The sequence below is a fragment of the Lepidochelys kempii genome, chromosome 9 (genome assembly GCF_965140265.1).
Source record: "Lepidochelys kempii isolate rLepKem1 chromosome 9, rLepKem1.hap2, whole genome shotgun sequence".
NCBI lineage: Eukaryota > Metazoa > Chordata > Testudines > Cheloniidae > Lepidochelys > Lepidochelys kempii.
The window spans coordinates 40,500,947-40,513,336 of NC_133264.1; the positions used below are offsets into that span (position 1 = coordinate 40,500,947).

At 40.6% G+C, this 12,390-nt stretch overlaps 1 protein-coding gene across 5 annotated transcripts in view; it reads right to left on the minus strand.

The window, feature by feature from the left end:
* Positions 1–12,390, minus strand: part of CLSTN2 (calsyntenin 2) — a 741,922-nt gene that overhangs the window by 19,098 nt on the left and 710,434 nt on the right. For all 5 annotated transcript variants that reach the window (XM_073359981.1, XM_073359980.1, XM_073359983.1 and 2 more), the window contains 2 exons: positions 8,783–8,949; positions 1,338–1,486 (listed from right to left, as the gene is read on the minus strand). In XM_073359981.1, the coding sequence (XP_073216082.1) occupies positions 1,338–1,486; positions 8,783–8,949 (316 nt within the window). The remainder of the gene's footprint in view (positions 1–1,337; positions 1,487–8,782; positions 8,950–12,390) is intronic.

The window sequence follows — 12,390 nt, forward strand, 5'->3', positions numbered from 1 at the left end:
TAGTAACTCCAAGTGGTCCTTTCCCTGATCATCACTTGGTGGTGGCAGTGTACTCTCCAAGGGTAAAGAATTTGTGCCTTGGGGAAGTTTTAACCTAAGATAGTAGAAATAAGCTTAGGGGGTCTTTCATGCAGGTCCCCACATCTGTACCCTAGAGTTCAGAGTGGGGAGGGAACCCTGACAGGACCAAATTGATACAACATATGTGGCAAAATACCTTGTTTACCTCAGTCCTTTTTAGCCTTGGAGACTCAAGTTTAGGGCAAGACAAATCCCTATAGGTTGCACAGGGTCCTGCTACTCCTCTCCTCAGTCAGTCCCTTGTGCTTGTTTTCCTGCCCTTCTGGGGAAGCAAGTGCAGCCTCCCTACTGGGAAGGTTTGGTGTCTTGCTGCAAACAGCCTACTAGCAGTTTCCCTACTCCCTCAGTCTCCTCCTCCTGCTACCCAGCAGAGGGTTTAAAAAGGTCCCAAGTAGATGGAGTCAGCTGAAGCTAATTGGTTCCCTAGCAACCCCTTTTCCAGCTGAACCCTATTGCCCAGTGGCTCTCTCTCCTCAGTGGATAGGGAGGGGCCTTTTAATCCCCTGGGACTAATTACTACCCCCCTTTTGTATCTTTGTCCTGGGTTTACCACACATAGTTGTCTTGTTAAATGTGAATCAAGAACTTAACTATCCACTTAAATGGAATGCATCATGGGCTCAGTGCTGCTCTTCCTGAACACCAACAACTCCAACTGAAGTCTGTGTGTACAAGGAATGGAAGACTGTTCCTTTACCATGGAGAAATGTTATCATTGTTGTTTATGCTATTCTGTGATAGTTGTATGATAATAGTAGGACACAGTAATTTCTACTTTGTCCAAGATGCCACAATTTTGCAGTGATTGTGGCCCTATCACAATATAGGCAAAGGCTATTTCTAGCAGAGAGGCATTGTTCCTGTAGATGTACCCTCTAGTCATTATAAAAGGCCTGATTTAAAAGTTATGGCTCTAAGTATGTCAGAAGAAAGCTTAAGCAATTGGTCAAATGGGAATAATACTGACCTTCTACTGATATATAACATACACACAGACACTTCAATATAGACCAAATGCTTCACAAATGGTACACAACTAAATTACATTTACAAGAAAGACACCATAAAAGCAAAACATAAGAAACCCACAAAGTAATTCAGTATAAAAGCAAATGCAGCTCATGCCTTATGCTTGATAGTGTAAAGGTATAGTTTATCATATATTTTAAATCAAATTCTATTTTTACATTTCCAAAGAAAAAATAATGTATTTAAAAATATAACTGATCTAATCGGTTTAACTGAATGTAACTTACTGGACTTTAGATGAGACTTTAAGACGCCGTACGCCCGCGGTAGGGAACTGTCTAGAGTTGATATATGAGACCTTTTGGAGAGCTTGATTTATATTCTCAATATCATCTCCTTCTATGACAAGGACTGACTGGGAAGGGTTGAAGTGATACTGGGGAAAATGCATATAATTAGTATTTAGGGTAACAGATGGATAACACACTTCTAAGGAATTATTTAGAGAGACTGGCTAAAATCTAATAATTTAAGAAACAAATGCTGTGAGTAGTCAATATTAGTTAAGTACATATATAGCTTTTAGGAACAAGTACCCACCAGATGCTCATCTATCACACATTTTAGAAATTGTTATTGCTATAGTTAACCGTATAGTAAATGAGGAGCTAGTCGAACTACTGTGAATCTACACTATTTACTCAGCTGCTCATATTTTTGAAATGCGACTTTTCATAAATGCATCATTTTATTATTATTATTATTATTATTATTACAGGATATGCTAGGGAAAAATTATTGCTGGTAGAAAATCATTGACTTTAATAAGAGTTATACATGAAGAAAATCTGTCCTGCCTTGTTTTCACTGCCTCTGTGTATTTTTATGCCAGTCCATCTTTGAGATATTTTTCCACATGAGTGAACAAAGCAATTAAACTTTCCTTACCACAACCCCAGGAATGACAGTCACAACCAAGGGTATTCTCCTCCCTCTATCTCATGATCACTGGAGGGATCACTGTGTAAACTGGGGCTTCCTCCTGCATAAAACCTGCTGCTCATTTGAACGGATAAGTCTTATTAGAGAATCATCGGTTGTCTTTGTAGCTGTGCTAACCTTTCCAAAGCTCATAAGACTGAAAACAAAAATGTAGCAGCCCGCTGACAGAGGCCAGCCTATCTATGTGAACTGTAAATGCTGATTGGTTTTATCACCACCAAGACCGTGAGGCTTTTCCACAGTAGTGACACTGCAGGGGTGTGATTTCTAAAGCACACTAATGCATTACACATGTAGCTCCCACTCACGTGCACTAAATCTTCCTGACTGCGCTTTAATGTCATGCTGTGTGAAACAGCACGATGGTAAAGCACACTAGACAACCTGTTATGTGCAGCAGCAGGGTCTACACGGACCAATTAATGTGTAACACATCAGTGCACTGTGGAAATCACACCCCACTATGTAGACAAGCCCTAATTCTGAGGTTCATTTACAGACAAATAAGTTTGTTTTCTACCTTTTTTGTTAGTTTGGTGTATGTGTGTGAGAGAGTGAGAGTTTGTTGTTAATTTCCTTCTGAAAGATGTCTGTTAATCAGGTCAGTGAGCCATCTGTGCTGCACAGAAAACCAGATCAACCTTCTGAGTTTACATCCTCCCACTTAGGCTCCATAAAATGTAAGGAAACTAATACCAAACGCACTTTCATTCCATGCAGTCATTTCCTGAGGCTGACTGTTGATTATGGGAACATATTTTATAGTTCATGTCAAACAAACGTCTACATTTTAAAAGAAAAAGGTTTAAAAGATGAAGATTAAATAGAATGTGCACATGAGAGAGGCAGGGCAAGCTTCGAGCTGAGTAGGACAGGGAGACGTAGGTTCAAGCCTTGTGAATACACATCATGAAAAATTTAAGAGATTTTCTGCAGAAGAATGTACTAACACTACACATGATCATGCATATCACTCTTTTTACCTGTAGACTAGCAACAGCAAAGAATGACATTAGCAAGGGGTGACTCAAGCTAGCTAGTTAACTTAATGGCTCAGGTGCAAGAGTTCTGGAATGCTGCCAAAGGGAGTGGAAGAAAATCCTAGCCCTAGTCTACACTACAGAGTTAGGTCAACATAAGGCAGCGTTGACTATGGAGTTGCTTACACTACAATGTTCCTCCCGCCACTTTAACTCCCGCCTGCTATGCCAATCTAATAAATATGCGTTAACCTAAGTGGCCACCATGAGGTGTCCCACAATGCCCTACCATGATTGCTCTAGTCACCATTTGAACTCCGCTGCCCTGTGGCCAGATACACGGGTGCATGCCCCTCCCCTTTTAAGGCCCGGGGAATTTTTGAAATTGCTCTATTTACTTGGTGTGGAAAGCGAATATAACTGCCCAGCTGACCATGCTGGCTCCATGCAGCACTGCAGGTGCTGGATCTCCTGGGTGCAGGCATAGCTCTGATCCAGCCATAGGAACATTGACATCTATGGCCAGATCGCTCGGGGCATGGAGGAGAAGGGCTACAATAGGGATACGCAGCAGTGCCATGTAAAAATCAAGGACTTGCACCGGGCATACCAGAAGGCAAAAGAGGCAAATAGTTGCTTGGTGTGGAGCCGCAGACATGCCAATTCTACAGGTAGCTGCATGCCATCCTTGGTGCCTACCCCACCTCCACGACGAAGTGCCAGTAGATACTTTGGGAGGACCTGGGAGTCACAGGCCACCAGAGTGAACCCTGAAGATGAGGTGCTGGACAAGGAGGAGGAGGAGGATGGAGGACAGGCAATACGGGCATCTGGTGGAGTGGCAAGCCAAGATCTCATTTTGACTCCTGAGCAGTTAAGCCACTCCCAGCAGTCCAGCACTGGAGAGCCTGATGCAAGGGAAGGAACCTCGGGTAAGTACTCAGTTTGCTTCAATATTGCAGGGCCACATCTGTGAAATAACCAGTAGAGGTAGAGTCACTATTTGCTTCTCATTCCCCTGTACAGCTGGGCAGAGGTGGCCCTGCCGAACAGTTTGTCTATGTGCACTGGATGTCCCATGAATCCTCCATAGAGGTCTTTAGGAAACTTTCCTGGAGGTAGTCTGCAATCCTTTGCCAAAGATTTCTTGGGAGGGCTGCCTTCTGTCTTCCCCTGGAGTAGGACAGCTTGCAGCTTTCTGTACAGGCCTGTGTTCTTAAAGATGCATGCTTCATGCACTTTCCCTGACCAGTTCATATTATGTCAGTGAAACAAACCCGGTGATCCACCAGCGCTTGCAATACTGTAGAAAAGTAGCCCTTTCTGTTGATGTATTCCGTCGCAAGGTGGTCTGGTGTCAAAATAGGGATGTGCGTGCCATTGATTGCCCCACTGCAGTTCAGCAACTCCATTTCTGCAAAACCATCCACTATTTCCTGTACATTGCCCTGAGTCACAGTCCTTTGTAGCAGGACATGATTAATGGCCCTACATACTTGCATCCACAAATGGTGGATTTCCCAACACCAAACTGATTCCCCACTGACCTGTAGCAGTCTGACATTGCAAACTTCCACAAAACAATCGCCACTCACTTCTCCACTGTGAGTTCAGCTCCCATTTTGGTGTCGCTGCACCAGAGGGTTGGGGCGAGCGCCGCACACAGTTCCAGGAAGGTGGCCTTGCACATCCAAAAGTTCTGCAGCCACTGCTTTTCATCCCATACCTGCATAACGATGCAATCCCACCACTTGTTTCTCGGGCCCAGAACAGACGGTCCACCATGTGCAGCTGCTCTGTGAATGGCAACAGCAATCTTGAATTGTTTATTTTCCTGGCGCATAGCAAGGCAGAAACCAAGGCACCATCATCAAACTCACAGTTCAGTAAATACTGCTGGATCAGGCATGTTGTGTTTGTGCTGCTCAGCACAATACTGAAGAGCAGTGAGGATCCATGTTTTCTAACAGAGATGGTGGGCACTCAGGTTACCACAGCTGTTGAAAAGTGGCACAAAACATACTAGAATGTCGATGGAATGGAGTAAACCGATTCAGGAGATGCTGAACCTGCCCCCATGAGGCATTACAAACCCTTCCCAAAACACCCTGTGGTAGATTGTGGTGAGTTGCACAGTGGGATAGCTACCCAAGGTGCATTGCTCTCTGAGTCAATGCAAGAGCTGCTACTGTGGATGCACTCCACCAACACAAGACGGTAGTGTGGACATGCAACAGTGGTTTAATTACATTGATATAACTTAAGTCGACTTAACTTTGTAGTGTAGACAAGCCCTAGGCTGTTTACATCTTGCTCTTGGAGGGTGTGGAGAGGGGAGAGATAAGTTAAAAATAGCATAGACAGTGTCTGCAAGATTTGTTGTGTATATCTGAAAATTAGACCATGGAAGAAGCATAAGATAAAAATTGCAACATAAGAAATCTTGTGACAGTATTAAACTGTTCTTTTCTAGATAAATATAAAGAGATCAAAGGGACCAACTGACAATCCTACTAACTTTTAACATTCGCTAGTCATTTTCCTTCTGGCGGTGGTACCATTCAAATATCCATATTGTACATATCCATGGCAGTCACATACAATATCTGATGTCACCAGGTGTGTTTATTTTGGGACAATGGACACGATCTTCCTCTATTAATTTTCAACCCAAGGTCAGGCACCAACTGTGCCTCTTCTATCTGTTCCTCTCCCTCTTGGCACAACCAGAAAACTCTGCCTGGTGTATCTCCGACTGCTTTTTTCCATTTTTGCCTCCTGCTGTCAACTCGGACTGTCAGACTGGTTGGGGAGGTAAACATGAAAGAAGCACCTTTAAAGAAACACCATGCCACTGTTGTAATTCTGAAATTGAAAATGTTTTGAAGTTCAGTGTGGGAAGGAAAAAAAATTCCCTGGACTTCATTTTTCTTCCACCCACTGCTGGTTCATAGAGAGAACCATTCATCCGTGCGGGAGCAGCAGTGGGAGGCAAAACTGAAGAGAGGTTTTTCCACCCACACCTGAAACCACAGGCTACTATAATAATGTCAATTTCAAAATGACAACAGGGGTGCAACGACTAGGTATGTTTTTAATAAGCATGAGCCAAGTATAAGCTGACTTATGACATACAAATTCCAACATACATGTATTGGTATATATTTGTGAGGAAACAGGATTTTCTAGTAAACAGCCTTATGTTACATTCATAATCTTAATTTGTAAAGGACATTGCTAAGAAGCATGCCATCAAAATTTACTGAATTGCTGGGGTGGAAGTCCTATGAAATCATTTACGTTCTCACTATAATAAATAAAACATGAAAATAGAGTACTTTTGGGGCTCTTTGTTCAGTATATAAAGGTAGTACCACAAAAAAAGAAGGTTTCATGCAATAGGTTTTACCCAGGAAAGAATGAGGTGGTGAAATAGAGCCACTCAATACTGACACGAGGGTTAAAGTAGAACAAGGTGAATAACTGGGGTTTTTGTAGGTCTCCGGAAGTTCCACAAAAAACATTCGTTTGTCCGAAACTGAAACCGATTTTTTTCAGTATTTTCAGCTAATCAGAAAAGTTGACAAATTTCATTTTGGGTTAAATGAAACAAAATATTTCATTTCTGGGTATTTTTAATAAAAGCAAAGGAAAATGAAGGGCTAGATTTTAAAAAACTACTGGAGGAAGTGGAGGTAGTGGTGGAAGTAGGGGTGTTCCACTTTATATAAAATGCTTGAATAGTTTTTGGTCCAAAGAAAGTGAGAATGAGGACACTCATCTGGAATGTGGGAGACCCAAACTCAAGTCCCTGATTCTATACCTACGTAATTATGTATGCAACAGGAAAGACAGAGAGTGCCACCCCAGAATAGCCAGTAGCCTAGTGGTTAGGGGCACTCACCTAGGAAATGGGAGGCCAGCTTTCAAGGTTACTGAGTATAAGGGGCTACGACTACCTCCTCCTCTGGTACTTTTGTGATTGGCATCTAAATTCCCTTGTCAATATAGGGTCCCCTTCCAAAAAAATGTGTTTTGTTGGAAACTAATCAGCAAATTTATATCAAATTTGTTAATAGCTTCAGCCAACCTGACTCTTCATTTTTCAGCGAATAAATTATTTGTCCAAAAACTTTAATCAAACTCAAGTTTAAAGACAGTGAAACAATCTTATCTTTACCACATAAAGCTAACTCCTGCAGCTGTTACTCATGTTGAGTATTACCTATTTTCACAAGTAAAGGTTGAAGAATCTGGTCCTAAGCTTGCACATGCAACTTAAATTTTGCCCCCTTGTCTGCAGATACCATAAATCAAGAGTACAACATAACCTCTTGTCTAGATTCACATGTGTATCTTCTTGCAGCTCTGTGTATTACTTAGTATATGCCACATTTGGCATATGTCAAAACCCACTCAAATAATTTCCCTGAAAAATACACATAAACAGTACCTTCACAACATTCTCTAGATTAAAATATAACACAAGAGTAACAATGACAATTTGTTGCCAGGTGGAGGCCACATAAATTTGCAGTTAAATTACCTCCCTAGTTAATTGTTTAATTCTCTGTTCTGTTCCAAAGGAAGGTTGTACTGTGATTATCTATACTGCTAAAATAACTCAATATTAGTGAACTGGCTGACTCCCCAAAATATGCCAAAGCAAGATTGTGCTGCTGATTAAAAAGAAAATGTATAATACTTGGGAACTGACAAATTTGTTAAAATATGCAGTTTAGAGAGGAGTATTTGTTACCTAACAAGTCTCTTAGTAACTAGAGCTGTTCTGGAATATTCTGACAAATTTGTGTCAGCATAAAAGGGTGAAAATTACATTCAAGAGGCTACGTATGCATATCCAAGAAAGTAGAGAAAACTATGAGTGAAGTCTTGGCCCCACTGAAGTCCTAGCAATTTTGCCATTGACTTCTATGGGGCCAGGAGTTTGCCCTATATTGTATTACTTTATAACGTGATTATGTCATTAAAGACCATAAGATAATGGATATATACAAACACAGTTAAAGTTGCACATGCAAATTTAATCTTTGCATTTCCTGACTTTTGCATACTTAATGGTCCCATCTTAATGTCCTATTAATGTAGTTTGCCTTGTGAAATATATGTTAAAACTAACACACAACCCAGTTTGCAGAGCTGCCACCAGATGAAATGATATTTCACTTATGTTTCCTGTTGCTTTAAAGCTATTTCAGACCAAAATTCAATAAAATACAGCAGTCTGTAGAAGCATGCCTATTTTTGTAAAGGTTTCAGAGTAGCAGCCATGTTAGTCTGTATTCACAAAAAGAAAAGGAGTACTTGTGGCACCTTAGAGACCAACAAATTTATTTGAGCATAAGCTTTTGTGAGCTACAGCGAAGTGAGCTGTGGCTCACAAAAGCTTATGCTCAAATAAATTTGTTAGTCTCTAAGGTGCCACAAGTACTCCTTTTCTTTTTGTAAAGAGTACCAAAACAGGGCTTTGACAACATGACCTGGAAATCCTTAGGGACTGTGAAATAGCTGCGGCACCTTACTTTCTAAGTGTGTATTGTTGAAATAATGGAAATATTTTTCTTTGCATTATCACAGCTCCTCTCCTTTATGCTTTTTCTTTGCATGACTTTATGGGAAATTATATTGCTTCTAGGAGTACATTTGTACTGTGTGTACTTTACCTCTGGCTCTCCACTTCATAAATCAGGTCTAAATTTTATCAAAGATGATGTCAGTTCATCCCTCACCTTTATTCCTTGGCCAAGACTCTCAAGAGAATTAATATCCAGACCTTCCTTGCAGGCCTGCAAACAGGAAATCACTTTCTGACTTTCAATTTTGCCTGGACGGATAGTGAGACTGGCAAGGCTGCCATGGAAATACTGAGCAAATCTGGGCTTAGCGACTTCCCCTCCTAGGAAGAAACAGAATGCAAAATTATTCTGTTGATAATACCCAAATACAGATATTCTAATAACTCATCTTACAATATTGTAACATACAAATATAGGTTTGATATCCAATTTAGTCAAACACTGTTAAACTCCTGCAATCCCAGTTACCACAATCAAGTGAACAGAATCCCAACTAGAATACGCTTTAGGCATTGTTGTGATGGCATCCAGGAACACCACTATATTTAAGGTTTTGTCAGCATTTCCATTATCGTAAACTGCTATTTTCAAGGGTTTCAAACATGTACTTGTTGTTGAAACATAGCACACAAAATCCCTGCCCAGGAATGTATTGTTATTTCAGAATATGTGAATAAAAAGGTATTTGACTATTTTTTAATTTAAACAGGATGCGAACAATCTAAATTAAATATAACATTTTTATGAGATTTTGTACACCATTTTATGCTTGCACAGACTAAACACAGGTTTCAATGTATTTGTTTGTACATATATTTATTTGTCCTTTTTCTAAACACTTGTCCATCACAACAATCTCTGGCAGCATGTGCATTTCTTTAAAAAAACAATGCAACTTTATACAATGTTAAGTAAAAGTAGACTCCATCCAGAAATTTAGCTTAGCTATAGATTAACATAAGCATTGCCTGACCTCATCCCCTCAAGCAAATCCTAAAGAAAAGATAGGGCTATCACTGTATCCTGGAAGTCAACAAGACTTGGCCTCTTGGGAACTAACATGAGAAGTGAATTCTAGAGTTGAGGTCCTTCCTCTGTGTACAGCCCGCCTCTAGCCTCCAAACATTCTAACTATCACTGGATTTCATTGAGTTGGCTAACCAACTGCCATGAACGTGAGGAAATGAACAGAGCAAAAAGAGGCAGCTTCTCCAAATTCAAATCCTACAGGGTTTCAAACATCATGAATTGCCACCAGAAGTGAATAGGAAGTCATAGATGCATTGGCATACTACAGCCAACTCATTAGGCAAACGGGCTACTTTATTCAAATGCAGCATCTGAATGGTATTCAAGTATAGCATCATTTTTAGTGGTCAATAATAAATGTTAACATCCACCACTTGCAAGCAATTGGAGTTACTGAGCTACTGCCCACGAGCACTTTGTATAAATCTCCTTATTCTCTTCTGGGTACACTTCTAGACATTGATGAGTAAACCCCTGAGAACTCCCTTCCCCACTCTCTCTCAACACTGTACTCACTACAGAAAAAACAGTTATTTCATATATATATATAATAATGTGACAATACACACTGGAGTAATGGGGTTGGGGGAAGGTTTTGTAGACATAGGTTTGGGATTGCTTCATTCCCCAGTCACGGAAGCAGACATGTCACCATGTACTCTTAGATGTGTTCCTCAGCCAAAGAGCATCCCCTTTTGTCTTCTCTGATGGCATCACATTTGGCATCACTATTTATCTCAAAGAAAACTCCCCACAGTGAGAAAAAAAATCAGTCTTTTTCTCCAAGCTGTCCATCATGTAGAAAAGTTTCTCTGGGTGGATTTTTGCAGAGTACAAGAAAACCTTCATTTTTTCAACATCTCTAATTCAGGATTAGTTTCTACTGTACATTAGGCCTTTCAGTATTTACCGAGTTCATAACACCATTTGGAAAATGGTTAGTGTACCAAAGCCACATTCAATTTCTCCCTCCCCCCCAAAAACCTAGTAATAGCAACAAAGTAATAGTAGGTGTTCTTTAAAATTAGCAGTTAAGTATTTATGCACAGTAGATATTTTTAAAATATAAATTATATTACATAAGAACACATTGAACTGAATTAACATTCATTTTCCTTTTGTCAGGAATATCCTCAAACAGAATATAAAATCAAACAAAATACCCTTCACACCCTTCCCCCAAAACCAGACAAGAGCTCAAAAAAAAAAAAAAAAAAAAAAAAGGAGGGCCTCTAATTGTGCTTTGAAGTTGTGCATGTTCAGGCTTCAGCAGACTCCCTAAGAGACCAAGCTCCACAGATGAGGGCCTCTGGCTAAACCCCTGACACTGATCCTGGAGTTTTAAACTTCAGAAACCAATAGCAAGAGCTTGCCAACTGATCTGAATTGTTGTAACGTGATGCAGGATGAGAAGTACACAATTCAAGGATTTAAAGATTACAGCCTACTCCTTAAATTGTATCAGGAAACGAACATGAAGTTAGGGCAATGGTTTCAGTGTAGGTGATCTCCACTCACAGGGCCTCAGTCGGTAGGCATTCATTCTACACTATATGGTGTTTCTGGGGAGATTTCAAGGAAAGCCATGACAACTAATTAGGGTGAACCACCGTAGTCTTGTCTGAAGGTGACAACACTAAAGATGATCATTGTGTGGTCAGTGTTATAGAGGGATGATTCAAGCATCTTGGCCAGGCTGTAGAGAATAGAGTGATGCACAGATATTTTTTGCTTCTTATTAATCTGGGTTCAGGCCTTTCACTTTGTAGTTGGTCACTTAACTGGTTTGCCAGTTTCCCGGGGATTCATCCTACAGCTTCATCGTCCTGGCCCACACTGAAATGTAGACATTGAAGGGAAACAATAATGAACCTGCAGGACCAAGTGGGGGGATACAGAAGAGGATGAAGAAGGCATGATAGAATCATATTTCCCATAATCTTTTCCTGTTAGATTAGCTGGAATGTCTCACTGGGGTCCTTCCTTGATATTCCCTTACTCCCTAAGTATATATAAGGAAATACAGTAGTAACATCTACAATACAACTGAAGCTACATATTGTGGTTGATTACAACATATCATTTGAAGAAGTCTTTATTGTATCATTTAAAATGACATAATTGACCTTGGACCATACTGAATACACATAAAGAGAATATTATTGTGCCAAAAACCCACTTGTAAAATCCATTTAAACTGGTTTACAAGAAAGCAGAATGACCATCTGGAGCTGTTACAATCTCTGAAGTATAAAATTCTTGTTTTAAAAATTATCTGTCATGCTGGGAATCAATGAACTTCCACAAACCTTATATGATTTGCCCATCACTATTAAAATACTTATTGTACTGCAACTCTACAGTCAATAAGTGCACGAATCTGACAGCCAGCCAGTGATTAGCTTCTGAAGGGGCAGTAGGGGTGAGAGGAGCATTTCCCCCTTTAACCTCTCCTTTTCCTCTATGCAGGAGCTGCTCGCAATGGCAGTGATTGCATTCACTTGATTGCATGGGGCTATGATTATTAATGGAGCTAACCACCCCAAAAGGGAGACAGGGAAGGCCCAGCAAAAGAGGGGGTCATGTTCCCCCCACTATGAACTGGCCAGCTGTGAAAGGAAGCTTGTGTTTTCCCTGTTGGACGTAGCAATGTTCTACCCTGAATGCTGGGGAGTTTCAGGATGGGTTGAGAGTCTGCACAACTCCCTCTCCCCCGCCACCTCCCACTCGAT